The 25,924-nt window shown below is 40.1% G+C and overlaps 1 protein-coding gene across 2 annotated transcripts in view; it reads left to right on the top strand.

Annotated features, from left to right (window-relative positions):
- SYNJ2 (synaptojanin 2) overlaps positions 1-25,924 on the top strand; it is a 66,002-nt gene that overhangs the window by 19,754 nt on the left and 20,324 nt on the right. For both annotated transcript variants that reach the window (XM_059841909.1, XM_059841910.1), the window contains 11 exons: positions 1,428-1,653; positions 9,889-9,972; positions 11,744-11,805; positions 14,522-14,618; positions 17,638-17,810; positions 18,220-18,301; positions 18,531-18,680; positions 18,778-18,943; positions 20,745-20,936; positions 23,044-23,128; positions 24,371-24,511. In XM_059841909.1, coding sequence (XP_059697892.1) covers positions 1,428-1,653; positions 9,889-9,972; positions 11,744-11,805; positions 14,522-14,618; positions 17,638-17,810; positions 18,220-18,301; positions 18,531-18,680; positions 18,778-18,943; positions 20,745-20,936; positions 23,044-23,128; positions 24,371-24,511 — 1,458 coding nt within the window. The remainder of the gene's footprint in view (positions 1-1,427; positions 1,654-9,888; positions 9,973-11,743; positions 11,806-14,521; positions 14,619-17,637; positions 17,811-18,219; positions 18,302-18,530; positions 18,681-18,777; positions 18,944-20,744; positions 20,937-23,043; positions 23,129-24,370; positions 24,512-25,924) is intronic.

Below are 25,924 nucleotides of genomic sequence, written 5' to 3'. Positions count from 1 at the left end.
CTAGTGGGTTGATTTTAAAACTTAAGAAAGATACATAATAAATATTTGCTTTCAACTGCGCTAATGATGCATCCCTCTTCAAAAGCTCAACAAGCATTGTCAAGTCAGACACATGGCAGAAATTAGTTGTACTCCAATGATGAGACTGCTAAGATGGCAATATCCCATAATAAAGAACATTTAAAACAACTCTTTTTCCCTCTACTCTCTTTTGAATCTTTTCTTCTTGGAAGATAAGTATATTTGCTGCTTCTGGCTAAACTAGAAGTAAATTCTGAAGAGTTTCTATTCTCCAGTATGTTGTAGACCAGGGAAAAGTGGTGACAACTTCTCATTAAAGGCAAAAAGGTGCTCCAAAAAAAATTATCTTGAGGTATTTAGGTGATATGGGAAATTTCAGACAAAAAATAGATGCTTGAGGAAAGTAAACAATGAGATAAATAGTTATACAATGAAAAGTGTAAGATGACCCTAGTTACAGGCAGCACAAACTGCCTGATTAATGAACTGCAACAACAACAAAAAATTCTACTGCAATTTGCCTGAGTGAGGACTTCCTATGTGAGAGGAACTGGGAGAAAGAGGTGGAACAGAAAGCAAAAACAGTGGTTAAAAAGAGTTAAATTGGGCTAAAAAAAAAGAGCTGCTTTTCTGTTACATATTTAGAATAAAATATAACTATGCCTTGCACCTTTTTTGGTAAATGCTGTACTCTAAAAGAACAATTCTTCAAGGGTTTCACTCTCTTTTACAGATCTTCTATTGAGCAGTGCATGGTCATAAAAGATATTTTCCTGGCCCTCCTTTGTGACTAAAGGCACGTTTTGAAACATGAAGAAAAGAAAAACTTCATAATAGAAGAGACTAGCATCATTGTTAGCTAGACATGACAGGTTTCTTGAGTTGTTGATCTTGAAGGTTAGAACAGATGTTCCTCTTCATTTTAGTAGTACTTTTTGCAATATCTCCAGTGACTTACAGATCCAGTTTCTGCTTGGAAGTTTTTTTTTTCTGAAAATCCTCGTGGATTTGGAACCAGTTCTTCATCCTGTAGTGAAGGCTAAGGTCCAGGCAGTACTCTTCCAAAAAAAGTAATTAGCTTGACATCACTGTAATTTATGAAAAGAATACTAAATATAAATTTCTGGAGCTGAAAGAGATGACATTTGCATCTGAATTTCTAAGACAGGAACAAGATATAAAGACAACACCTTGGTGGTAGCTGTGTGGTTAAAATTTGCCATGTTCAGTTCACTGTAGTAGTTCACAAGGGTTTCTTCCCGATATTTCCTGGGTTGAGATAAGGTACAGCAGAAAAGGGGTCATAAAACATTAATTGATTAAATTAGTGATTGTTGGCAGGTGGCACCCATGCCTGTCTGTTTGTTTTACTCAGTAACGTGTCTGTATGTTGTTGAACCTTTCAGGAACCAGCTATTGCATGTGCCCTTCAAACACTACCAGGTGAACTGCTCTGACTGGCTGCTGAAGGTGGTCTGTGGAGTCGTGGACATCCGCACTGTTTATGCTTCCCACAAGAAGGCCAAAGCCTGCCTCATCTCCCGCATCAGCTGCGAGCGGGCTGGTGTCCGCTTCCACGTCCGAGGGGTCAATGATGATGGACATGTGTCTAACTTTGTTGAGACAGAGCAGGTAAGTGCACGTATCCAATGGCTTTGCATAATTTAGTCCACTCGTGTTTAATTGGGGCAGAATTTTCAACAAGAATTAAAGGAACTCAGCAAGATTTTTTTTCAAGAATATTTAAAATATTATTGCATGGCAGATCTGTTTGTTCTTGTCCATAAAGCATTTCTTTGCAATCTGCTTTTTTTCTCTGTTTCTGACTTTTCCATTCACACGGTTTTCACTAACACTTTTCATTTTTTTTCCTGAGTGTGGAAGTCTGGCCATTTGATACTGTAGTGAGATGTAGACTAGGGTTTTTAAACCGTTCAGAAAGGTGTCTAGCAAAGGTGCTGGCACCTCATCTTTGACTAGTAAAGTTCACTGTCAAATTATCTTTCTCTAGTAAAGAAAATGTTGAAAAAATAACATCTTCTCAGAGTCAGCCAAATTCCAGTTCAACTAATTTTGGAGGAGACTCCTTTTATATTCCCCACTGGTTTGTGGGGGATTCTCTCCAATGTGAGGTGGTATGACAGTTTTTATACATACGTGGTAAAAGCCTGGTTTCCAGCTGATGCTGAGACAAATTATGTGTGTGAAATGCATTCAGCAGGCTCCCTTGATTGGCACAGCCAAACAAAATAACTGAATCACTTGGTTTTATTGCACATGATTTAGCTTGCTGCCTTGAAATTCAGTAAAAAGCACTGGACCATGGAGAATGAGAATCTGAAGTCTTCTGTGCCAGCTGAAGTGAGTGCTTTCTTACTCAAGTACAATCACTTTTCCTTTTTGAACTGAAGTAATAATTACTAGCAGTCAGAACCATCACACAGAAATGGATCCCTGTATAAACAGAATAGACAAATGGCTGGTAGTTTTCAACAAAAAGCAGGGATTTGCCCCTAGAATTTGGTTGTTTTCAGCATCTTCTGCGCATACCTAAAGAGTTGCATGTGTGGCTTAGATTGTGTATGCATGTGTCTGTATATGTAGGTGCATGTGCAATGAAAGTAGGTTGCTTATGTGATGTTCATAAGGGGAGCATGGAACAGTGAGGGCAGCACTTGAGCTGTGTCATTGAAAGCCTGTGCCTGTTGGCTGAGGAAGGCACCCCCTCTCAAAGGTGCCCACACTTTTGTGGGCTGACAGCACTAGTATTTCCTCCAGGCAATGTGTGAATATAGCAGCTCTAACCCAGTGAGCTCCTTCCTGTTATCCCACTGCCTGAGCCAGGCATGCCTTCAGGCAACTGTTTGTGCAAAATCCAGCCATTTTTGGGTACTTTCCACATTTCCTCTAAGATGTTGTCTTTGTAATACAGCTTTAATCTTTTCACCTGGTTCTGCCTAACGACACCTGTAGAGCTACCTTAGATTTGACAGTGCTTTGTTCCTTAGGAGGATGCCTGGAGGAGTTGCAGACTGGTATTCCCCAGCCTGCTGGTGAGGTTTGATTCCTAAGAGGTGCTCAAAGCATGCCCAGTGTTACACGTGTGACTTTCTGCCCAGAGGTCCGAGTCCTCTCTGGGCACGTGGGTGACTTTGCTCATGTCCCTCCTTTTCCTGGTTTGCCTGCATTTTCAATTAGGCTGACAGTTTTCCACTTAGTGTTTGGGCTCCCACAAATTCTGCCTGTTGAATGTGAAGCTCTTCCCCTGCAGTGCTTGGGTCTCTAATGCCAGCCTCCAAATTTTCTGCTAATAATTCTCTTGTGTGCCGCTGCTCCAAAGCAATTGCAAATGAAGTCTTGCAACATCTACACCTTTCTAGAAAGTCTGACAGTGCATTGGGAGATACAGCTATGTCTGCTTACTGGAGAGTGGAATTTTCCTCTGGAACCTGGGGACAGAAGAAGGGAGATCTGCCATTTAAAGTGATACCTGGTACATTCTGCTGTTTTAGTTGAGTATCTTCTTATGAATATTAGTGTAAAGCACTAATCTTGTTACTCAGGATTTGAAGAATGTTCTCTTGCTGAAATGCAAGGAAAGAAAGTGTTAGGAAGGGTTGTCAGCTTTTTTTCAGTGAGTCTCACTGTACTTGCCAGTTGACTTATTATGGGAAATACTTTTGCTATCCTGCTCACTAGGTGGGTCAGAAATAAGTCATTTTATTTTGTTATATTTCTGTAGTACATAATGTTAAAAATTATCAGCATGAAAAATAAGGTGGCCTTTGCATTCCAGCAGAAAACCTGAGGATGGGCTCCTGGTGAGTGGCAAAATGGTACTTGATTGCTGATGGTTCCCTTAGCTGGGTCTGGGTCAGGCTCTTCATGGGAATTGCTGTACTTTGTTCCCATTCAGCCATATGCTGAAGTGGGAAAACTGAAGGCTTTTGAGTGTTTTTTTCAACTGGGTAAGCAAAAGTGCAAGAGTGAAATGGCTTTAGGGTGAAAAGCTTGAGCAGGTTCAAAAGTATAACAAGAGTTTGCAGTTTTAAAGGGTTGTGTGTTTTTGTTTGGTTTCAAAAACCAAAGAAAAGAAAGAAAAGAAGGTTGCTGTTACTAATGGTGCTAAACACTAGTTTTACCAAGCTGCATGTCCTAAGAAAGCAAATTTGGGCTAACCACTAGGATGCCTGCAATCCAGTTCAAGCTGGCATCCCCTTGCCATTAGGAAGGAAGAGTCCAAGAATAAACTCCTACTTTCATAGTAAACGACTGACTAATCTCCTGTGAGGTAATATCTTGGCAAAATAACATTTTGTTTCCATTTGCTGCAGCCTGTACAGTATAATGGCATGTTGGCTATGTGCTTTCATGGATAAATAGCACCCTAGGATTCTGAAAACCCAGGACTTTTCCCCTCTTTGTAGGAATTGCTTCTAACATTTTTCTGTTTTTAGAAGAGGGAGAAACAATTAATCTTATCTCCAGGCAGCTCTTTTATGCATCATGGTATGCTTTTGTCTCCCACTGAGTTAGCCTTGTGGCATTTCAGCTCTGCAATGAGTCATTTTTTTGTGGGCTCACTTAACTGCTGTGAGTCAGTGTTTGAGAAGAAGGGGGAAAAAGTAAAAGATCTTCTCTTTTTCTTTAAAAAAAGAAGAACAACTTTTACTATATCTTTAAGCTTTTTGATCATTTGGCTTGTGTCTTTATGAAGAAAGAAAATATTAGAGGAAACACTTAAGGAAAAAGAAAATGAAGGGAAAAGAAGGCAATCCCTTCAATGTGTACTTTCAGATTTGCTGACAAATATTTTGTAATGGGACGGTAGCCCTTTCTGCTTGCAGTATTGCAGTTAATTCTCAAGCAACTTTTAAATCAGTCTGTTTCTCAGTTGTAGCTTAAATGTTTCCCTTCACCTTTTTTTCCTCCCCTATTAATTCTTTGAATTTGAGACTGTGTTGCATTTTTGTAATTCTTTTCTTCTGATAACTTTGAGGAGCTAGAATTGCCTTCTTCATTTAGTCTGTGTGCCTGTTACTGTTTACATTTCAGTTCTTCTCACAGTTATCCTCCAAAGAGTTATGCTGAAATTTTAGTATATGGATTACAAGGAACAATTCTAATTAACCAAAGACAAATAAATTGTTTCAGCTTTTCCCCCATCGTGGAATTGTTCAGTAAAGAAAATTGAAACCTTGAGAAAGCACTAAAAGGAAATACCATGAATTTGAATGAACCTTCCCTTTCTTCCAATTTCAGAAAAATTTGTCAGACATGGATTAAGGAAAATGATCCCTATTTCACAATACCTCCTAGACTGTGTTGGATAGCTCTCCAGGAGAGGAATGAATGCAATCATGTGGTTGATTTATTTTCTGGATCAAGTTTTAATATGATTCCAGGCAAGGCAAAAAGGATTATTTTGGCAGATATATCCTTGAGTCCCGTGGTCTGAGCTAAAGGCTCTCACAGAGAGGTGTCTTTAGGCCATCTGCTCTCCACACTCTTTGTGTGGCAGAGTTGGGGATCCCCCAATAAGCCATCTGAGTATCCATTTCATCAGGGACTGTGTCTCTGTGTACCCCTTGAGTCTGTAGTGAATTTTGCTGTTTGAAGTTGTGACTGGATGATTATTATTTCTAATGAAGCTGGGTGATGGAGATTAGTGAATAAATTATTCCAAGCAGTAAATGGGCACAGCATGCTGGGATTAGAACATCAGTGGATTGACACAGATGTTTGCTTCTTGCCCAGAAGCTTTTTAGCAGTACCTGTGCATGAAGTTAATTTACCAGAAAAGATCCTTAAATTGCAGGGGCAAGGTCTGGCCCTATGCAACAGAAGAGAAAGTACTGACAGTTCAGTGGGACATTTTTCAGTCTATCACCCTTGATACTGGAGAAAGAGGCCACAAAGAGAGTCTAAGACCACAGAAGCGGAAATAAAAACACAGCAAATTCTAACACTGGAGGTCGGAGGCCAAGTAATCTATTGTTAAGGCAAATAGGTCTTAACATGGGTTAACTGTCCAATTGCTACAGTGCTGTCTGATGGGAACCTGGTCTGGAAGTTCATGCAGCTGACTGGGTTGGACTGTAGTATGGGCCAGAGCCCTTGAGATTAATGAAGTAGAATTCAAGGGTTTTGAGGATTTGATAGGAATGAACATTCTCCCTGGGGTACATAAGCACCAGCTTGCTGTCATTTTGGATCTAAGACAAGAGATAAGACTCCACAAAGACAGAGATTTAGCAGGATGTATGAATCCTAGTGACCAATTGTTGTCCAAAAAGTAACTGATTGTTGTTGAATTTCTAGAGAAAAACCAGTATGATCTTCTTGTCCATGAGAAAAGGAGAACAAAGGACAGGAAAATTCTGGACATAAGGCATTTAACTTTTCTTTAAATTTCTTGTCTTAAAGAACTGTTCATCTTTTGTCTAGTACCTTAGAATAAAGGCAGTGGCTCTGCTAGAAGACAGAGTAAAGTCAAAACTAGAACAACAAAAAAGTAGGACAGATATGTGCTTGTAGAAAACATAACATTGTGCACAAAAACTGATCAAGGCTGTGAAGAATATGAGAAAAAAAAATTGTACTTGTCCATGCATTAGCAACAAAGTTGGAATCTTTTCTTTATGAGTGTAATTTCAATCTAAATATATTATCTGTGCTTATTTAAGATTTAGCAAATAGGGTTTCTTACAGTGTATGTAGCTGCTAAGATTATGTCCATTCTTGATCTGGAAAGTTGTATTAGTTTTTAAACCTGCTTTCTTAACAAGTCTGCTGGTAGGAAGTCCGTTGCCACTAATATTATAAGATCAACAGATGTGTACACTAAAAGGCAGTGTCAGGACCAAGGGTCGTGTTCCTTGGAGTAGTGAATGAAGGATAGTGGGTATTGCTGAAATTGAGGGAAGATTTGCACAGTTATAATGCTTAATGAAATGGTTAGAGTCTGTTTAGGAAGGAATGACTGGCAAAAAAGTCATTTTAGTGAGTCTCCCACTCTTTAAAAAAATATGAAGTCTTTTTCCAACTCGCTGGCAGCTTGGAAGAAAATAATTTTGGATTCATCTGGGTCATGAGAATGAGGTGAAAGGATTGTGAAAGACCAGAGAATTGCTCCAGAGAACAGAATGATGAGCCCTGTAAGTGAATAGGAAAAAAAAGTACTTTCTTGTGAATGACTGTGTTGGAGAGGCTGTGCTCCCAGTTCAAAAACCTCATCTGATTTCTAAAAGCTACATGGCAACTTACATTAAAAATGTCAGTTTCTTTAAAATGCTCTGCCATCATAAAAGAATCCTGTATTAGAACTCAGCTTCACAGAGGATCCCCCAGCCCATCACATCAAGGTTTAGGCATCCTGTTTAGGTTACAGGAATTATCAAGTAGTTAGCATATTTTGTTTGTTGTTCAGTTCTCTAAAGGGACAGCTTAATAGAGCAGAAAACAGAAGAGTTAATGGGTCAAAACCAGTGAACAGAAAATATGAGTGGTCCTGGTAACAAACATCTGTTAACTCACTAATAAGTAGAATTAGAGCATCTGTTAATGCAGAAATAAATGTTTGGTCAGTATTTTTCTTCTGTGTTTGGCAGGAAGAAGGTAGGTTATATATTCATGGTCTGTAACTGAGGAAATACTTTCCATTTAAACTGTAACTCAGAAGGATGTTAAACTGCAGGTACTGAATTAGAATCACCATCTCTTTATCAGTGGGTCTAGAGATTTGCAGCTGGACGTCTATAAGAGCTGGCCAAATAAATACTTGAGCTGTCAGTTTTGCAGTTAGGTGTGGAAACAGGGACTTCCCAGAATACTGTAAAGAAAATTGATCATCTGTAGCAAGCTGTTTGAGTGGCCACCTTGTACTTCAGGTAAAGCTTTGTCTGTATTTGTCATCATTAGGTGTTTCATTTCTACTCAATAATTGTTAAGATGATGATTGTTGTCAAAATTTTAAGTAGCCAGTCCTGAATCTTTTTTTTGCACAGATTCAGGTGTTGATATTGATTTAGTATTAGTCAGGATAATGCTGGGACTGTAGTAGTGCTATTAATTTGCTTTACCTTGGAGTGAGCTTCTTTGACTCCATGGCTGCGAGTGAAAAGATGATTCCGTGTGTAGAAGTGTCTGACTCATCTTGGCACAACCTATCTCAGGGAGAATGTGATAAAGAGGAAGAAGGTGGGGCTTCTTATTCCTCTCGTAGTCCAGCTGCAGAAGGAATGATCTCTTCTGAGCATAAATGTACAAAGAAAAGGCACACCATTGTGTTGCCATGGAAATTAGCTCCTGCACTCAGGTGCCAATAATGTTTAGAAAACTTTACTGGAAGAGCATGTTTTAGAGCCACATTGCTCAAACTGTGGCACAGGCCTTGCAAGAAAGCTTCTCTGAGCAACCCCTCTCTTGCAGGGGGTTGTGCTCGGATGGAATGTAACAGAGAAGAGGATTCTTAGCGCTTTGGTGAGAGGTTAAAAAGATGGAAACATAGTTTTGCACTATGTCTGGGCTGGCTATCCTTCTAGCACTGACATTGTGTCCATGATGAAGCCACTTAAATCATCTTAGTGAAATGGAGACAGTTGCAAGTGCTCTGCAAAAATATGGTAAATATTAAATAAATGTTTTGTCACCAAGTTTATGTAAATATATCTTTTTCACACATGTAGCTCTAAAAACTGTACATTGATAATGCTTATGAAGATGCAAGGTCGAGGTCAGGCACTTTCCCTGAGCCAGCCAGTGGCCACATCTAGTGGCAAATCCAAAAAGACAAAACACTTTAAAGCTGTAGAGAAATCTATTTTCATGTTCTATTCTATTTTCAGAGCTCCTAGCCAGCTGGCAGCAGCTGTGCCAAATGATATGATGTGGTGAGAGCAGCTACCTGGATAACCTGGATAGCATTCCTCCCCAGGGCTGCAGAGCAGTCATTGTCATGCATGAGATAACGGAGATGTGTATCATGTGTATCAAGTATCCTCCGTGGAGAGCAGCCAGGATTCCACTGCTAAGTATAGGCCAGAGGAGAGAGCTGGGCTTTGCACAGTTGCTCTGTGGTCATATTCAATCTGAAGATAGTACCTTTTATGCTAAGTTAACATAATGTAACACTTTGACTGGGGACTGTACATGGGGGAAGGCAAAAGGGGAAGTTAGTCTTTGTGGTTTGCATGGATTTGACCCAAAATCAGCTTGTTAACAGTGATCCTGAGACCACATAAAGGGAGAGTTTGAGGTCTGTTTGGGAAAGGGAGGATTTGGAACCTCTTATTGTAAGCCCCCTGGAAAAGAAGTAGATCACATTGCTGCTCACTGTACCTCAGGATGGGAGTGGCAAAGCTGCTGGTTTCACCGAGTTTTATTTGGATTCTCTGACAAGGCACAGCATGCAGTGAAATAAGAAATGGTAAATGCAGCAGGAGATAAGCTTATCCCCCACCTGACGTTACCCATCATCAGTCACAAGGAGCAATGACATTTTGCACAGTTGAGTTTTGTGAGAGGGACAGCAGGAGAGTATATGCCTGGTCTTTCCGAGTGTCTCCACCAGTAGATCAAATCCATCTTGATTGTGGGTGAAAGATGTGGTGGTGCTTTAAGTTTTCTCTTGTTTCTGGTGAGAAGTGAGTTGAAACTGCTGTGATGACATGAAAGCAAATACGTTGTGCTTTGTTCCACTGCCTGTGAGACTATGGAAAAGAGGCTGAGTGGTAAGTGGATACAGGGAGGTACATGGTTTACTTTTTTTACCCTTTGAGTTCAGTGTCTTCAACTGTCCCCTGATGAAGGGGCCACAGGCTGAGAGATCTAACTGCAGAACTACTTTCCTTTTTTTTGTTTTTGCAGACAATTTACTTGGATGATGATGTTTCTTCCTTTGTGCAGATCAGAGGTTCTGTTCCATTGTTTTGGGAGCAAACAAGGCTTCAGGTAAACAAATATTCAGAAAGCCTACCTTGCTTCTCTCTCTTGCTACTTATAATTTAGAATTAACATAAATATATATATATATTTAATATGATCTTCAAAGCTCAATCTGTAAAAGTGCTGAGCTCTTTCATTTTAGGTTTATCTTGTAGGAAATTTTATGTGTTTAGATAAACAGAACTATGCCAGACAAATGGGTATAGGTGACTGAAGTTTAAAGTTTTTGTGTGTTTGAATGCCTCTACAGGGAACTGTTTGTAAGGGACTGTGTCCTAATGTTATAAACTGGAGCTTACAGCTATATCTTTATAGCATTTTCAGTTTTATTTCTCTGAAATGCCCCGTTGGCTTGATGATATTGACCTCCACAATACAGCTGGAGTATTTAGGTTTACCAGTGCTCTATAGGAGCATGGTATCATGAAACAAAGTAAAATGTCTGGATGGTGTGTTTTTGGGATTTCAGTCATAAGGGTGATAATGATCTAATCTGAGTTTTTGTGAGGCCGAGATGTAGGATTTCATCACAAGATTATTGCATCAAATATATGGTCTGTGACTTACAGTTTATATACAGTTGTAAGGCCAAATAAGAATCTTCCTAGCACACTTTGCATTCTTTTAACAGGGAGATACACAACTGAAATCAGTATGCACATATAGTTGTGTGTGTTAGTAGAGAAAGTACATAGCATAACTGTTTTTTTAAGACACTTTAAAGGTTACATGGTACTTTTTTTGATCATTGAACTAGAACCTATGTACTGTTCCAAGGCACTGGATTTAGCACAGAAGGAAATGACTAAAGGATCCCTGTCTTTTTGTCTTTTTTGCACCATCCAGTGCAATACTTGCTTCTTTTTATAAAGCAAGTTTGTCCATATGATTGTGCATGTCCCGCCCATGGTGTAGCTGTATCCAGCACTGTTATTCTGTATGTTACAGAGCCATTGAGCATTCCCTCAAGTACTTTTGGCTAGTGGGTAATATCTCTAGTTAAATGGAATTTTTGATTTTTTTAGTAGGCCTGTTTTTTTTGCCTAATCTTAGGATTAGATTATGTACTCTTACTCCTTGGGTGTGAATGTACTGGCACTGGTGTTAGAAAGAATTGCAGAAACCAACCTCATGAAAAACAAATAAAGATGATTAAGTATAGGAAACAATGCATGATCCTATGCATATTTAGGAGTGTAGTTTTTGAAGAGGAAAGAAGCCCTCTGTAATAATTTTGTAACAGTAGCTACCATTCAAAAGGAACTTGAGGCTACTGTTGTTGACATCCATATCAAAAGACCTGTTAGTTTGATGGTACAGAATTTCATCCTTCATATTTTTGAATCACTGTTCTGATACTTTTGAAAGAAGTCAGAATACACAACCCATGGAACTGGCATAAATGCATCCCTCTCTACCAAGGCAAGGACAGTAAAAATGCTAGGCTCACAGAACACTCATGTGAGGCAGTGTGTGCTATTTGCAAGAGGAAGCTGGCAAAGAGATGTGATTTGTTTGGCCATAAAAAGATGTGTAGGTATCCCTTTGCTTAATGGTAATTGTGTTTTCACTTGTAATTGTAAATGTTGTCTAATAAAAGATGGGGCTTTTGTGTTAAGGATATTATGTGTGGGGGTGGTTGGAGTCTGTTAGAGATGTCTGGTGCTGTTAAAAAAATGTTTTTCTCTGAAGGAAAAAGGGAGACATCTAGTGACTTAGGACTCTAGCAGTTTAAGAAGGTTTTTCTATTTCTTGGTCTTCTAATATTTTATTTTAGGTTGGTTCCCGCCATTTAAGGCTCAACAGAGGTCTGGAAGCCAATGCACCTGCCTTTGACAGGTAAGTTTCATTCCTCTTTGGCATCAACGCAGCAGCCGGGCATGTATCCAAGGTTCCACAACTTGGTTTTCCTAGGGAATCTTGAGAAACACCTCTCAGATGATGTGGCAAATGTCCCAGGTGTAGCAGATTATTAAACTGGTTTACTTAATTTAGTCACTTTTTTGGTGCTTTTTTTCCTTCTTGTTTCCAGTGGTAATTGAATTAATTTGGTCTTCTGGCTCATTTCTGTAAAAGTTTAGAAATACTGAGTGATATGCAAAAGAAGTGTTTATGCAAACCTTTGTGAGCCAAGAGATGTGAGTTTACACTTATGGTACGCAGAATATGTGTGCTTTACCACTCTAACAGAAGTAGCTAAAGAGTAAACACTGCTTTCACTCCATTCTGGATTTGGTCTTTTCTTCATTGTTTTCCTCCTACACAGAAATAGCAATGCCTTATTCTGTGACCAGTGTTGTATGATGCTATTATGCTGATGTTTTCTATTTTATGCCCAGACTAGCTTGTAAACGTTTTTAAACCATTAAGACTCTGTCAGCTAGAAACTGTAGAAAAAGACATGCATTAGCTTGATTTCCTTTGACTAGGAAATGCTATCCTCTGAGGGTGTATTTCTACTGATATCCATGGGAACAGTGCCTGAAAAACAAATGAAGAATTTGGTCTGTGGGAAATTTTCGCCTTGTAAGTGCAGGTCAAGTGATTAATTTCTGTTTTGGTTTGGTTTTGGCAGATCAGGTTGTATGATTTTGTGTAAGGCCTCTTTATTACCACAGCTGTTAGCACACAGGACATTATTGGCTGTTAATGGTTTTGCTACACTGAAGACCCCAAACAGGGATTAGAATCTAAAGGGACTGTGCACCATAGCAGTTTCTGCTCCAGAGGTTCTTGGCCTACATCCTCCAAGCTTTTAAGGCTCTTAAATCCTACTTAATTCAATGGCCTTTGAGATTCTTGGTCTCTTAGCCATCTGGTGATGTGATAACTTGCCCTGACAGTGTCCCTGAAGCTCCATCCATAGAGGTTTGCATTCCACAACAGAGATATTTCATGCAAGAAGAAAACAGTAACTTATTCGGCATCCTCACGTACTGCCCATGGAATTAAGAGTACCTCAGGAAGGAACAACTTTTTTGTCCTGACTGGTGAATATCTTTCTCCTAAGAAAGGTGAATATAAGGATAAACTTGCGCTATTCCTTCTTTCCCTTGTGCCAGAAAGTTAGATGAACTTAGGGATCTCTCTGCTTACCGATCTGCAAAAGACAAACCTTTGAAAATGGGCAAGAAGTAAGTGCTTATATGGAATTTAACAACCTGATACAGCTTTTCTCAGATGTTAATTTGGCCTGTTACATTTAACCATGTGAGAAACGGGTGGTAATCTTGTTAGATATTTTTTCTTCCTCTGTCTCTCTCCCTGAGAAATCCACAGGGAGTTTTGCTTACAGTATTCAAACAGGTGACTTAAGCTTCAGTAGTTTCGTTGTAAGGAAGCAACACTGGCAGAAAAGCCACCTTCTTGATGGTGGTATCAGAAGGGTGCAACTATATGGAATGAGTTGGCATACAGAGAACTGGTTGCAGAGTCAAGAATACACCAGAAAATATATTTAGCTGTGTTTTCTGAAGGCAATGCTGATGACTTCTTTCTTTTCTCCCCTTCCATGGTTTTCTGTGTAACTTATCTCTGGTTAAAGGATTTAAAGAGTAATGCCAGAAGATGCATGCTTGCTGGTTTTCACTCACTTTGCCATTACATGTTATTTTGCAGCATGTAATAACTTTTCTTTTTTGTGAGTTTATTTTTCTTGTCTATTTCTATCCAGCTTCCTCTGAAGTACTACTACAGTGTTGTCTGTACATGATAGAAATCAACTTTAAGATCTGATTATGTCTTGATGAGCCAACACAGCTTCTGCAGACCATGCATTCCAACTTGAAAAAGATATTTTGAGGGGAGAATGGGTGTTTCGGCATCTGGCTAAAAGCTCTTGAGAGTCCTTAAATGTCAGGCTTTGAGATTTTAGCGACATAGACCCAAAATTCCAGCCCACTTTATACTTCTCCTATTATGAGCTTTTCCTGCAGAATCTGAGCCAGACAACTTGGCTAAAAGGAACTTTGTGCTGATTCAGTGCAGCAGTTCCTATGATTAGTCATTTTCCTGCTTGATTTGAGCTCAGAGTGAATGTCTCCATGTTGCAGTAGCTCAGAGATGTTTGAACCCTGTCACCTGTGATGTGTGTTTGGACCTCTCTGGCCTTGGCAGTGGAGTTATAGGCCCCATTGCTGCTGCTGACTCTTAGTAGTCTCAGCTCTGCAAGATGCCAGACAATTCCTTTTGAAGTGTAATACATTTTCCTCTCTTCTTGTCTTTCTGTGTAGTTCCCAGGATAGCAGCCAAGAGGCAGGAGCAGGAAGTGCAATGTCAAAGCTATAACAGTGACATAAAAGATTTGGGACCTATTTCCTAAGACACTTCTTTCTTTAATTTCAGTACAGAATACTGTATCAATTCATTGCGTACTTTCACCATTTTTACTTTAATGATGGATTGCAAGGAAACTGAGAAAGATGTCTGTAGATGGTATGGCTAAGACTTTCTGCTGGATGAAACAACCAGTGATCTCTACTTTGTATTTTGAAAATGGCAGTAGGCAACATAACTTAGTTTTGTTTAGTACCTATTATGGTTGCTTTTGCTGTAGGCATATGATGCTTCTGAAAGAGCAGTATGGAAAACAAGTGATCGTTAACCTATTGGGAAGCAGAGGAGGAGAGGAGGTGCTCAACAGAGCTTTTAAGGTAAAAGCAATGATTTTCATTTTAACCGCTGATTTCCCTTGAGCCTCCATGTTCTTCTGTTTTCCTTCTAGCCCAGGAGGTGATGAACAGTATTTCTAAAGAAATTATGTTAACTCTTTACCACATGTTACATACTGAGGATAGTGCTTCTTGGTTTCATGGCTTAGCTTCCAGCACAACCTTTCTGCTTACTTCTTCATACATTTGTGTACATTCCCTTAACCAAACTTAAAAAGAAATTGCCTGAATACTCCTAAGGATAGTTCACATTTGCAAAAGTGAATCATAGCCAGCTTCGACATTGCATGCAGCCACCTGTGCAAAACTATATCCCAGTCCCCTGGGATTGCTGGAGCTGCCTGGGGGCTGGGTGAACCTCGATCACTGAGCCCAATGATTTAGCATCACTGAACTGTCTTGCTCTGATTGTAATGGGAAATAGCTATCTAGCACTGATTGTGTTGGGAGTTGGCTGCCTGAGCACCAGATGACAGTTTGGTATACAGAGAGAGATTTTCCTGGCCTCTAAGTGTCCCCAGGCACAACTAATACCTGAAAGCAAGGATGTCAGGCGTTGTAAAACTAAAGCTATGCTGCTTTCTAGTGTGGTATTCTTTTTAAAACTGGTGCGAATTTAAAGCCACAGATTAGCACTGAGTGGGATTTGCAGCAGTGCAATAGCTGCCTGAATCTGGCTGGGAGTTGATGGAAGTCTGCCTCCTTAAGTGTTTGTTTCTTTAGCAAACTGACATAGATACTTCAGAAGTTATGTTCCTAAAACTAATGATAGGATGATTTAAGTACACACCTGTAGTAAGTGCCATGTATATATCGTTGGTAGAGAATGATACCAGCAGTTCTGAGCTGAAACATTTGTTATGTGAAATTAAGCAAAATAAAAATTGTGGTTAAAGAATAGTGCCTGGTTTCTTTCCCTCTCTGTTGCAATAGGGAATTTAGAGGGAGTGTCAAGTTTTTTGTCAGTTTTTCTGTGTGACCATTTCCTCCTCCTGCAAAACAGCTGGAAAGGACTATTTACTTCCCCAGCAGAAAATTATGAAGTGAAGGTTTCCCCTTGTACAGAATGTGGCCAAAGAAAGTGATTAATGGCTAAAACTTGCAAGGCAGTGAGGAAGGCACAGGAGTGGAGTCTGGTCCTGGTTTCTGTTTTCAGCTTCTTACTGAATTTCTGCTTGACATGGCTAAGACTCTGTGATCTTTTGGTTTCCCTCTGTTTAAAATAGTTTTGCTTGTTTGTTTTGCAAACCCCACTGAAATGTAAAGGTAAAAGATAACAAACTCTGAAATGCTGAAATAACTTACATGGATAAAAACATGACATTTGTTGATAATTTGATACTGATATTTTCTCAAACTCTCACATTCTTGAAGATCATGTTCTAGCCAATGTCATGCAACCAGACATTAAGTCAGAGACTGGGCATCTCTAGAATAAAGACCTTGCATTTGTTAATTTAATTTAAATAAATTTTAAATTGTTTTATCTAAATTGTTCCTTTTTTGCCTATTTTAGAAATAAATAAACTCTGAGAATACCCTGTGAGCTCAAAGAATTTAGACTGACATAACTGAAAACCAGTTTTGTATTCATTCAGAATAACTCCTTGGTCATTTCTTTACCTTTGTGTTTTAAGAAATGGATGTTAAGAAAGAATATAGAGTTAATTTGACTTTGATGATTTTAAAGGGCTTGAATTAAAAATAAAGGAATTCATAGGAGTGTGATTAAGGTTGCAAGCTTGTCTCCTGTCATTAGTTTCTCCTTTTTTTTTTTTTTTTTTTTTTTTTTTTTTTTTTTTTTGCTTTTATTTCTTTCTCTTCACTCTTCCTTCAACCTTAGTAATTCTTATCAGCATTGGTTCAAATTATTCTTGTAATTACTGTTGCTGGGCTCTCTTGATCAGAATGTCACAGTTACCATTAATTTACCATTTATTATGCATTACCTGAATCAGACTAGGCCAAAAATCAATACTGTTCCCAGGAAATGCTGCTCCTCCCACAAGCATTCCCTGTAACAGATGTAATTATGTTTACAGTAAAAGCAAGACTGTAGTGTAGAGTTCCAAATACTCTGACAATAATTTACACTGCAGCAGTGGGTAAATGCCATCCTCAAGTGCATTACTAGTGCCAGCATCTGTCAGGGCAGACTGGGGTGTCAACAGTAGCAGTCTAATGAAATACATTTTACAGGTCTCTTTCCAAGCACTGCCTTTAAATTTCTTTCTGCAGGAAAGGCTTAATGACTTACTCAATACAATTATGCTGGTGTAACTGCTACATGTACACTTTTAATGTAATATCAGATTTGTTTTGTACAGTGTGTGTCACAGTGTAAGTGGAGAAAATCATCCATCTCTTGGGGTGCAGGAGGGAAGAGAGTAGACAAAGGCTTGCATAGTTTGAGTTAATGTAATGGTTCTCTCTGCCTTTCTTGTGGAGAACAGGATGTATTACTGTTGCAGATACCTTAATGATGTGGATGTACTGTTGCAGATACCTTAATGAAATTTGTTGTGATTACAGAAATGCATGTGAGGTCATTGAAATTGGAGATGAAATACTGAGGCTATTTGTGCCTCTTCTTTCACTTCTGCAGTTTACCACAAACACTTTATAGTACATTTCCTGGGGTGTAATTGCTTACTTACTCCCTCCCCCTGAGCCTGCCTAAAGCATTGCTAGTGCTGTCCTCATGCACAGAGGTAGCAGCAGCCCATTGCTGAAGGGCTGCCACCAGCCAAGGTGCAATTCTAATGTATACTTTGCAGTTACAGTTTTCCTGCAGGAAAATTGGGTTCTAACAATGAGGTTTACTTCTGTGAAGAAAACAAACAGGGAACTTCAGTTGGCTTTTTAATGTCTGGCCTTTCAAAATTCCCTACGAATTCTGTGATTACCAGTCAAGGCTTATTAATGATAAAAGTGTGCTGGTATCAATCCTTATATGTGACTTGAGCAGGATTTGTTTTCCTTCATTCTCTTATCTAAACAGAAACTGCTATGGGCCTCTTCCCATGCGGAAGACAGTCCCATGATAAACTTTGACTACCACCAATTTGCAAAAGGTGGGAAAACTGAGAAACTGGAAAATTTGCTGAGGCCTCAGCTGAAGTTGCACTGGGAAGACTTTGGAATCTTCACAAAGGGCAAGCATGTAAGTCCACGGTGAGTGTCTCTGCCCCTCTGTCCCAGTGTAGCCGGGCACTGCTTGTCCTGGCCTTCCCAGGTTTCTTGCTGTGTTTGGACCATGACCATAAATTGACCGTCTTGAAATCAAATTTTAAGACAAAGTGTAGTCTTGGTGCTAAATCAATGATTTGGCTTAATTGCGTCTCCATGGTTTCAAATCTGCAGATTTACTAGTGCGTGGATTTGCTAATATGGTGTTGCAGATGTAATCAAGTAATTAGATGTGTTAATGGAATATATTGTGCACAGTGTGCTCGCACTGTCAAAACGTGGGTGGGTGTATTCAGGCTGAACATTTGATGATCTTGTTCAATCAACTCATGATTAGATGTTATTTTAAAATATACCATTTTCTCCTCCCTCCTCTTGTGTTTGGTTACCAAAGTCTGCAGACAGGTACTTTTCGAATGAATTGTTTGGACTGCCTGGATCGTTCTAATAGTGTACAGTCCTTCGTTGCACAGGAGGTGAGTTTGTCAGAGGACCTTCCATGGGATACTTGTAGTACATACATTGGCTGTTCCATGGGAAAGACAGGAAAGAGGCTGTAAGTCTCAGTTACGCAGGTCAGTCTTGCCACTCAATGATACAGAACGGTGCTGGCTGGAATACTGAGGATAAAAAGCAAAAACATGTTTGAAAACAATGTTGGTTTCTTTTTTGTGTTTTTTTTTTCTCCTTCTGCACCTAATCCAGATACTGTTTGCTCAATTAGAGAGCCTTGATTTGAACTCTAAACCTATAATTGAGCGCTTTGTGGAATCCTACAAGGAGATGTGGACTCTCAATGGTCAAAATCTGAGCAGAGTATTTAGTGGCAGTCGTGCCCTTGAGGGGAAGAACAAGGTAAAGAAAAATGGCAAAACTCTTTATTTACAAGTAAAGAAAGATGTTCTATTTATGCTTCAGTGTCAGTTGTATTCGTAATTCCTGTCTGCTGTAGGTTGGGAAGCTCAAGGATGGTGCCCGCTCTGTGTCTCGTACCATCCAGTCAAATTTCTTTGATACAGTGAAGCAGGAAGCCATCGAGTTGCTGCTCATGGGTGACTTCTACCATGAGGAATATGCAGACAAAGGCAAGATGCTCATGGACCAGACTGCACTGCTGGGTAAAGCCAGTCTAAACGCTCCCTTTTGCTTTTGCATCTGCTTTTAGCTGTCAGATATAAGCAATTGTTCCCTCAATCAATATATAAGCTGCTGTTGCACAGATCTGTTGTTTAAAGCACTACTTTCAAGTGATCATAGCACAACTCTTACACTTATTTCTCATATTTTGTTTTGAACTTTCGAGTATGTTTTTCTGCTCTTTAATGGTGATCATCTCTGACAGTTTAGAGTTGGACCAGAGGGAAGTATTTTAGGGCTATATTCCTAGTCTGTCCTGTGTTTGTCTTGAGGAAGTCTCTTGAGCTCAGCCTTTTTATCTCCTTAGTCGTGCCCTTGCAGTTTGCACATGCTTTTAGCCGTTTGCATCTTTAAAGGCACATCTCTGTTATTTTAGTTCATTTCCTGCTTTATTCCAGGCCCCTAATAGTCCACAGCATAGACGCATTTGTTTGCATCCATCTAGAATAAACTCAGCTCTCTCTGAGAAGATATTTACATGCAAAATATAAAATAATTCCACCCGCAATGAGTGGTCAGTTTACTCCAGAAAACTATTCAGCACCACTTCAGTCCTGGGCTTGTTCACTGATGTTGACCACAAGGAAAATATAGATTACTTCTCTATGCCTGACTGCAAGTTGGGTAGTTAACAATTAACTCTGCTTCATTGGTTTAGACAGCAAAAGCACATTGCTAATTTTCTATAGTCGTCAAAATAAGTGAATATAGCAGTGGTTTTTTTTTTGAAGAATTCTTGCCCAGCTAGAGAGGCATGGCAGTGGTAGATTTCTGCTGATATGAGACTGTGCTGCTCTCCATCTTTTCTTCCACATTCTAAACTTCTAAGGGCTTCAGTTTAAGTTGCAACTTCTGACATGCTTGATTGCTTGTCCTGGTTTCAGGAATAGAGTTCTTTGGCTTCCTCGTGTGTGGTATAATGTTGAGACTAATGAATGAGCGAGTGCTTGTGTGTTGTACTTGGTTGCCAGCTGAGTTTAAACCACAGCAGGCTGGTAACACACACTGAGGGTTTTAGTTGTTGCTACATAGTGTTTATACTAAGTCAAGGACTTTCCACTTCTCATGCTCTCTCATGCAGAAGGCTGGAGGGCTACAAGAAGCTGGGAGGGGATGCAGCCAGGACAGTTGACTCCAAAGGCCAGAGGAATATTCCATACTAAATGATGCCATTCTTGTTATATAAATTGGGAGGGGGGAAAGCTGACTGAGGGCTGCTGCTTTGGAACTGGCTGGGCACTGTGCCACACTGGTGTTGTATATTCTAATTCTATTATCTTTTTTCCCCCCTTTTCTGTCCCATTTAACTGCCTTTATCTCAATCCATGAGTTTTCTCACTTTTACTCTTGCAATTCTCTCCTGCATTTTGCTGCAGGGGCAGGATGTGAGCTGGGATAAGTACTACTAGGCACTGGTTGCCCAGTGGGGTTAAACTATGACAGTGCTGTAGACTAAACTGAAAAGATTATGGGAGATAAAAGAATTTTTTTGCTTATTACTTGAAGAAGTACAGAAAAATGTAAGCTGAAAGTGGGTGACCAGCCATTCCCAAGTTTTCAAAGGGTGCCTGGTTTCTGGAGGAGAAATTGCTGACATCAACCCCAGTTATCTTGTAGCTACTGCCATTGCCATAGGAGTTATTCCCTACCTTTTGTATTGTTGCTGCTAGGGTAATGTTATTATTTCAGAGTGACTGTGCTGCTGCAGTGTGGATGGTTTCTGTCCTTTTATAGCACATTCTTCTTTTAAACATCCTCTTTCTCTCTCCCCTCTTCTGTCAGTAACTCCAAGTATTTTGAAGGCCATGTCAGAGCGTCAGTTTGAATTCACGAGCTCCAAGCGTGTTCGTGTTGCCACCGGGACCTGGAATGTGAATGGGGGAAAGCAGTTTCGAAGCAACATCCTTGGTACCAGTGAGCTGACAGACTGGCTGCTGGATTCTCCCAAGCTCTCAGGAGTTTCAGAATTTCAAGGTAAGACTTCATAGTCAAAATGTGTAAGCAGTATTTGCTGGCATCACTAGAGACAGTGAGTCAGGACACAGGATTTGACTAGCCTTTCAAAGGCAGTATATTTTGGAGGGCATTTTCTGTCAGTTCTTAGGGGTGTATTCAGCTTCTCCATGTTTTGGTTGCTGCCCTGTAGAAGTGGAATAGTGTGTAAGGAGCTCCTGACAGTCAGAGTTCTTTGAACACTTTGAAACAGTCCATGTGACTGTTCAGCAGGTCAGAATTCAGAGCTCTCTTTCATGCCATCCTGAGATGCATCTGCCTATTCTGCACCCTGTATATCATTTTCTTCTTCCATATCTCTGTTCTTTGTTATTTATCATAAGCAGGAGCTACATGCTTAGGTGCCATCAGAGCATCTTGGTCTCTTATCTGGAGCTAAACATATCTATGCAATCTGGACTATAAGCTTGTCTGGAAATGTTACTATCAAAGCCTTCAAACAAAAAGATTTACATTGTTGAAGGCAATATTTCCTTTCTTTAGCATTATTGAGAACTCTTATGCTTGTGGCTTGATGAAATTGGCTGCTGAATTTCTTATTTATGGAACAAGGTTAGGTATTGCAATTGTTTTACAGATTTTTTTTTAATAAGGTAAATGAAAAGGGAACATTCTGTCATTTAAAAATTGAGTGGTTGCAAAACCCATGCTTTTGTTATTACAGTGGAACATTTAGTTTCCTGCAGGCATCACGAGCATAGTCTTGTACCTAACCTTGTAGCTCAGGAATACATTCCTCAAATCCTTGGCTCCTTTATACAAGTTGTCTCATTTGAACCCTTAGTTCCTGAGTGGTGTATGATTAGGTGCAGACCACTGTATTCTGAGCAGCCTAGGTAAGTGATTAGTCCAGTCTAGTCTATGTCAGAAACACTTCAGATGTGTTAGCACATGACTGTGCCCATAATACTAGAATTTGTTGAGAGGCTGTCATGTGTTAGCCTTGCCAGTCCATCCCCTGAGAGAAGCAGAGGAGCAGGGCTACATGGAGCAGGCAGCTCTGACATGGCAGGTCTGAGCAGCTTCTGGAAGAGAGCTGAGTTATGTGAATGGGCAGGGCTAGGGTGCGACCATGCAAATGTCTGAATCCATGTTAATGTCAGTGCAGTGCCTACACAAATGGGCAAGTGTTCAAAGACAGATGTCCAAAATTATTAATGGGAAATACACGTGACAGTACCTGTCTGGTTAAGCTAGTAAAGGAGGCTAGCTGTCATGCTAGTTTCACCCTCGTGTCTGCACAGAATTGCTGCATATGCTGCTTTCTGTTTGTGATTTCTGAGTCAGATTTGATTTAGGTTCCTATATTTGTCTGTATTTAGATCTTCATGTTGAATTAAGTTACAGTCACTGTGGTCATATGGCACTTTAAAAAAATTTAAAACTCTTTAGGCAATGGACAGACCTAATGGGTCAACAGATTTCAAGAGATTTGCTTCAGACTATTTTATGACAGCATCTGATCTTTGATGTTTCCTCACAGTAATATGCACAGAGCCAGGGAAAGAGGGGTAGGGGTCATTGTGCTCTATGGTGATCTAGCCTTAAATACAAGTGATCTAAGAAGGACTTGGAAGAAAGAAGGCAAGAAGAAACTTTAGAAGTGTCCTTAAACTAGATAAATTTGCCAAAGGCATTGAGATGGAGGTGACATACTGGTGTGTAGACAATTAAGTTCAGTTACACAGGACTCTGTGTCAGGAAGGAAGAGCACACTGGGTAAAATGACAAGTGGGTAGGAGATGGTGAGTAGTAAGGTGTTGTGCTTTAGTGATGAGTGGGGTGCGGGAGAGAGGGCTTAACTGCTACAGTATAATGTTCTGTTCTGAACTGCTTCCTGCAAGAGAGATGGAGACCAACTGGTGGGAGAAAAGCAGGAAAAAAATTCAGAGGAACTGCAGGGGATGTTTTATGAGATTAGATTAAAGGAGCTATGAATATGTATTGCTTGGCAGGGGATACACAAGATAGAACTACAGGAAGGATATCTGACAGAAATTAGAATACAAATCATTAGAAGAAACAACAAAATTGTAATTCTGGCATGACTTTTCCTTCCTGCCAACAGACGATGATAACTGCCCTCCTGACATATTTGCAGTGGGATTTGAAGAGATGGTTGAATTAAGTGCAGGGAACATTGTGAATGCCAGGTACGTAAAAAAAAAAAAACCACACTAAACAAGCAAAACCAACAAAACCCCCTAATCAACCAACCTAAAAAACAACCAAACAAAAAAACCCCTTGCAAGTATAAAAAACCCAGCCCAATCAAACAAACAAAACCCCAACAAACAGAACATAATCTTCCCCAAAGGAAGAGGCCATGTTCATTTTTATGGTCACTGGGCTCACTCCATTCCAAGTCTGTTGTTTGCAACCAGAGCTGGAAATATGTTTCCCATTAAAAAATGTCACTGGGATGATGTTGAAAGTGCTCAGTTTCCTAAGTCTTTTAAGTCTTCATGTTATCAGAGAAGAATTCTGATGGTTGAGGTTGATCTAACACTTGTCCTTAAAGCCCTGTCTGATGTTGGAAAAATGTGCTCAATGACTACAAACCTAATTGCCATTCATGTGGGAATTCAAAAATTGTCTAAAAATGTCTCTGTGGCTAATTATATTTGTGAAAATTGTGGCTAGAGAACAAGTTGACTGTGAAGCCTAAGGTTGGCAGATCAGCGTGTGCAGTAGGCCGATGTGTTTACTGGTCCTTGTGAATCTGAATGGAGTTGGAACCTTGAAGATTATGTTTCCAATGCTGATTCATTAGGCTGGCCATTTAGTTGTCTGTTTTGGGAATGACAAGCTGCATCAGTGCTTAGTGTGGCTGCTGGGCTGGTGGTATATCTGCATGGATATGTTGACTTTGGAGAAAAGAAAAAGCTAGATCCACTGACGTGAAGGAATATACAACTATTCACAAACCTTTGCTAGGAACAGCCAACAGCTGTGAGTAGCCAGTCACCTTCCAGTCACAAAATCCTGAGAAGATCTCTCCACTGTGAGCCTAGGAAAACTTACAAGTCATGAGATTGATTTGGAAATTTGTTTTTATGGCTATGATTGCTGTAATCAGCTTCCAGTTATCCCCAGTGAATGGGTGTATCCAATGTCATGTGAGTGTGGATGTTTCTAAGTGTATTAGACAAAATCCCTCACGCATCCAGAAGCAGGATAACTGTATTTGTGTGCTGTGCCTGGGCTCACTGACCCTGCTAACTCTAGGCTGGCTTACAAGGAGGAGTTATCGGTCTCTGCCATGCATTCTACAGCACTTTGAGTTCTACAGCCTAATGGGATGTCTGTAAACCTAAGGCACAGTTAGTCTGTTCATTTTATTGACTCTGTGTGGTTTGTTTTGATTCCATTAAATGATTTTCTGTTTGTTCCAGTACAACGAATAGAAAAATGTGGGGAGAGCAGCTTCAAAAAGCTATTTCCAGGACTCATCGCTACATTCAGCTGACATCAGCACAGCTTGTTGGTGTTTGTCTTTTCATCTTTGTACGACCATATCATGTCCCCTTCATCAGGTAAAAAAAAAGCCAAACCAGCAAAAAAAAAAATCCACCCAAAAACCCCAGCAAACCAAACAAAACCAAAAAAACCCACTTCAAAATAAAAATAACATAACAACAAACCCCAAACCAACCAACTGAAAAAAAAGCCCCAAAACCCACCCTGTGTCTTCAGTGACATCTGGTGTTGGAGTGTGGCCAGAGAACTTGGAGGGGCATTGCTCATCTTGGTGGGAGTCATGCAAACCTGAGTTCTGGTCTCTGCTCAGCATAGAGAAGAGGCATGCTTCCAGACAGCAGCAGGAGTCCTTCTCCCTGGGTAGCACAAAGGCCAGGCAGCCTCCGTGTCTTCCTCCAGGTAGCTGAAAAGCCAGGCATGCTCCAGGTGGGCAGTCAGGGTGGAGCACCTTGTTTCGGTGCTGTCTTCCTGCGAAAGGAATGACCTGGGCTAGTAAGTCCAAGAGTGTTTGATGCACTGAATGAAGGCAAGCGCCTGCCTCTGCCTGAAGGGCAGGTTTTACTTCTAGCCCTGTCCATACTGTTTCCTTATGGAAACAGGGATAGCTCTAGACCTGAAAAGAATGGGGGAAAGAGACCTAATTTTGGCCCTTGACATTTTATAGAATTGAGAGGTAAGAGGTAAGAAAACCTATGAAGTGTTTGTCTTTCCCAGATGTCATGAGAACCAGAACTGGGTGCCCAGTCAGGAGGGTGCAGAGCTATATATCCTCTGCTTACTAGCTCAGCTGTCCCTGGAGAGTGGTCAAACTCCTCCTAGAAAATTACCAACCCATGGGGATACTTGCATTAAAATGCCTGTGGGCAAGATGCCTTTGCTAAGTGTAAAAGAATTATGCAGACTAAATGTAAGTGGTTAGGAAGTGAATAATTAGCCAAAACTATCTTTGGGCATCTGTCTGACCTTAAAGCCCCGAGATCCAAACACTCCTTTCTAACCCCATATTAGGGCACTGATTGGCCACTGCATTTTGTGATTAAAATATCAAAAGCTGCCTCTTTCTTCCCTGTGATCTCATGTCTACTGAAAACCTCAGAACAGAGCTTGTGCATCATCAGGTGCTGTAGGCCAGACAGAGCAATACAGTGCAGGTAACTCTGATGGTCTTGCATTGCCGCTTTCCAGTAATCTTTCTTCAAAATTATTTTAAAGAATTATTTTTTTTTTTCTGCTATGAAGCAGTCCGGAGGAGAAGTGTTTCTCTCAGTTTGTGACTTTTCTCCTGGCTTACAAAAAATTTGAGTAATCCAGTAGGAAATTCATGGTTTAAATGGAAATCAGAAGCAGAACAGCACAGCAGTTCTGTTGCAGTTGTAAGACTGCTGGAAATTGGATGTAGCCCTTTGAAACTCAAGAGAAAAACGGAAGTTGATTTTAGTGACCAAGTTTCATTATTTAGTGCAAATGTG

This window comes from Haemorhous mexicanus, chromosome 3, assembly GCF_027477595.1.
Source record: "Haemorhous mexicanus isolate bHaeMex1 chromosome 3, bHaeMex1.pri, whole genome shotgun sequence".
NCBI lineage: Eukaryota > Metazoa > Chordata > Aves > Passeriformes > Fringillidae > Haemorhous > Haemorhous mexicanus.
The sequence above is the reverse complement of the archived record's forward strand: the minus strand, read 5'-3'. Positions and strand labels throughout refer to the sequence as shown.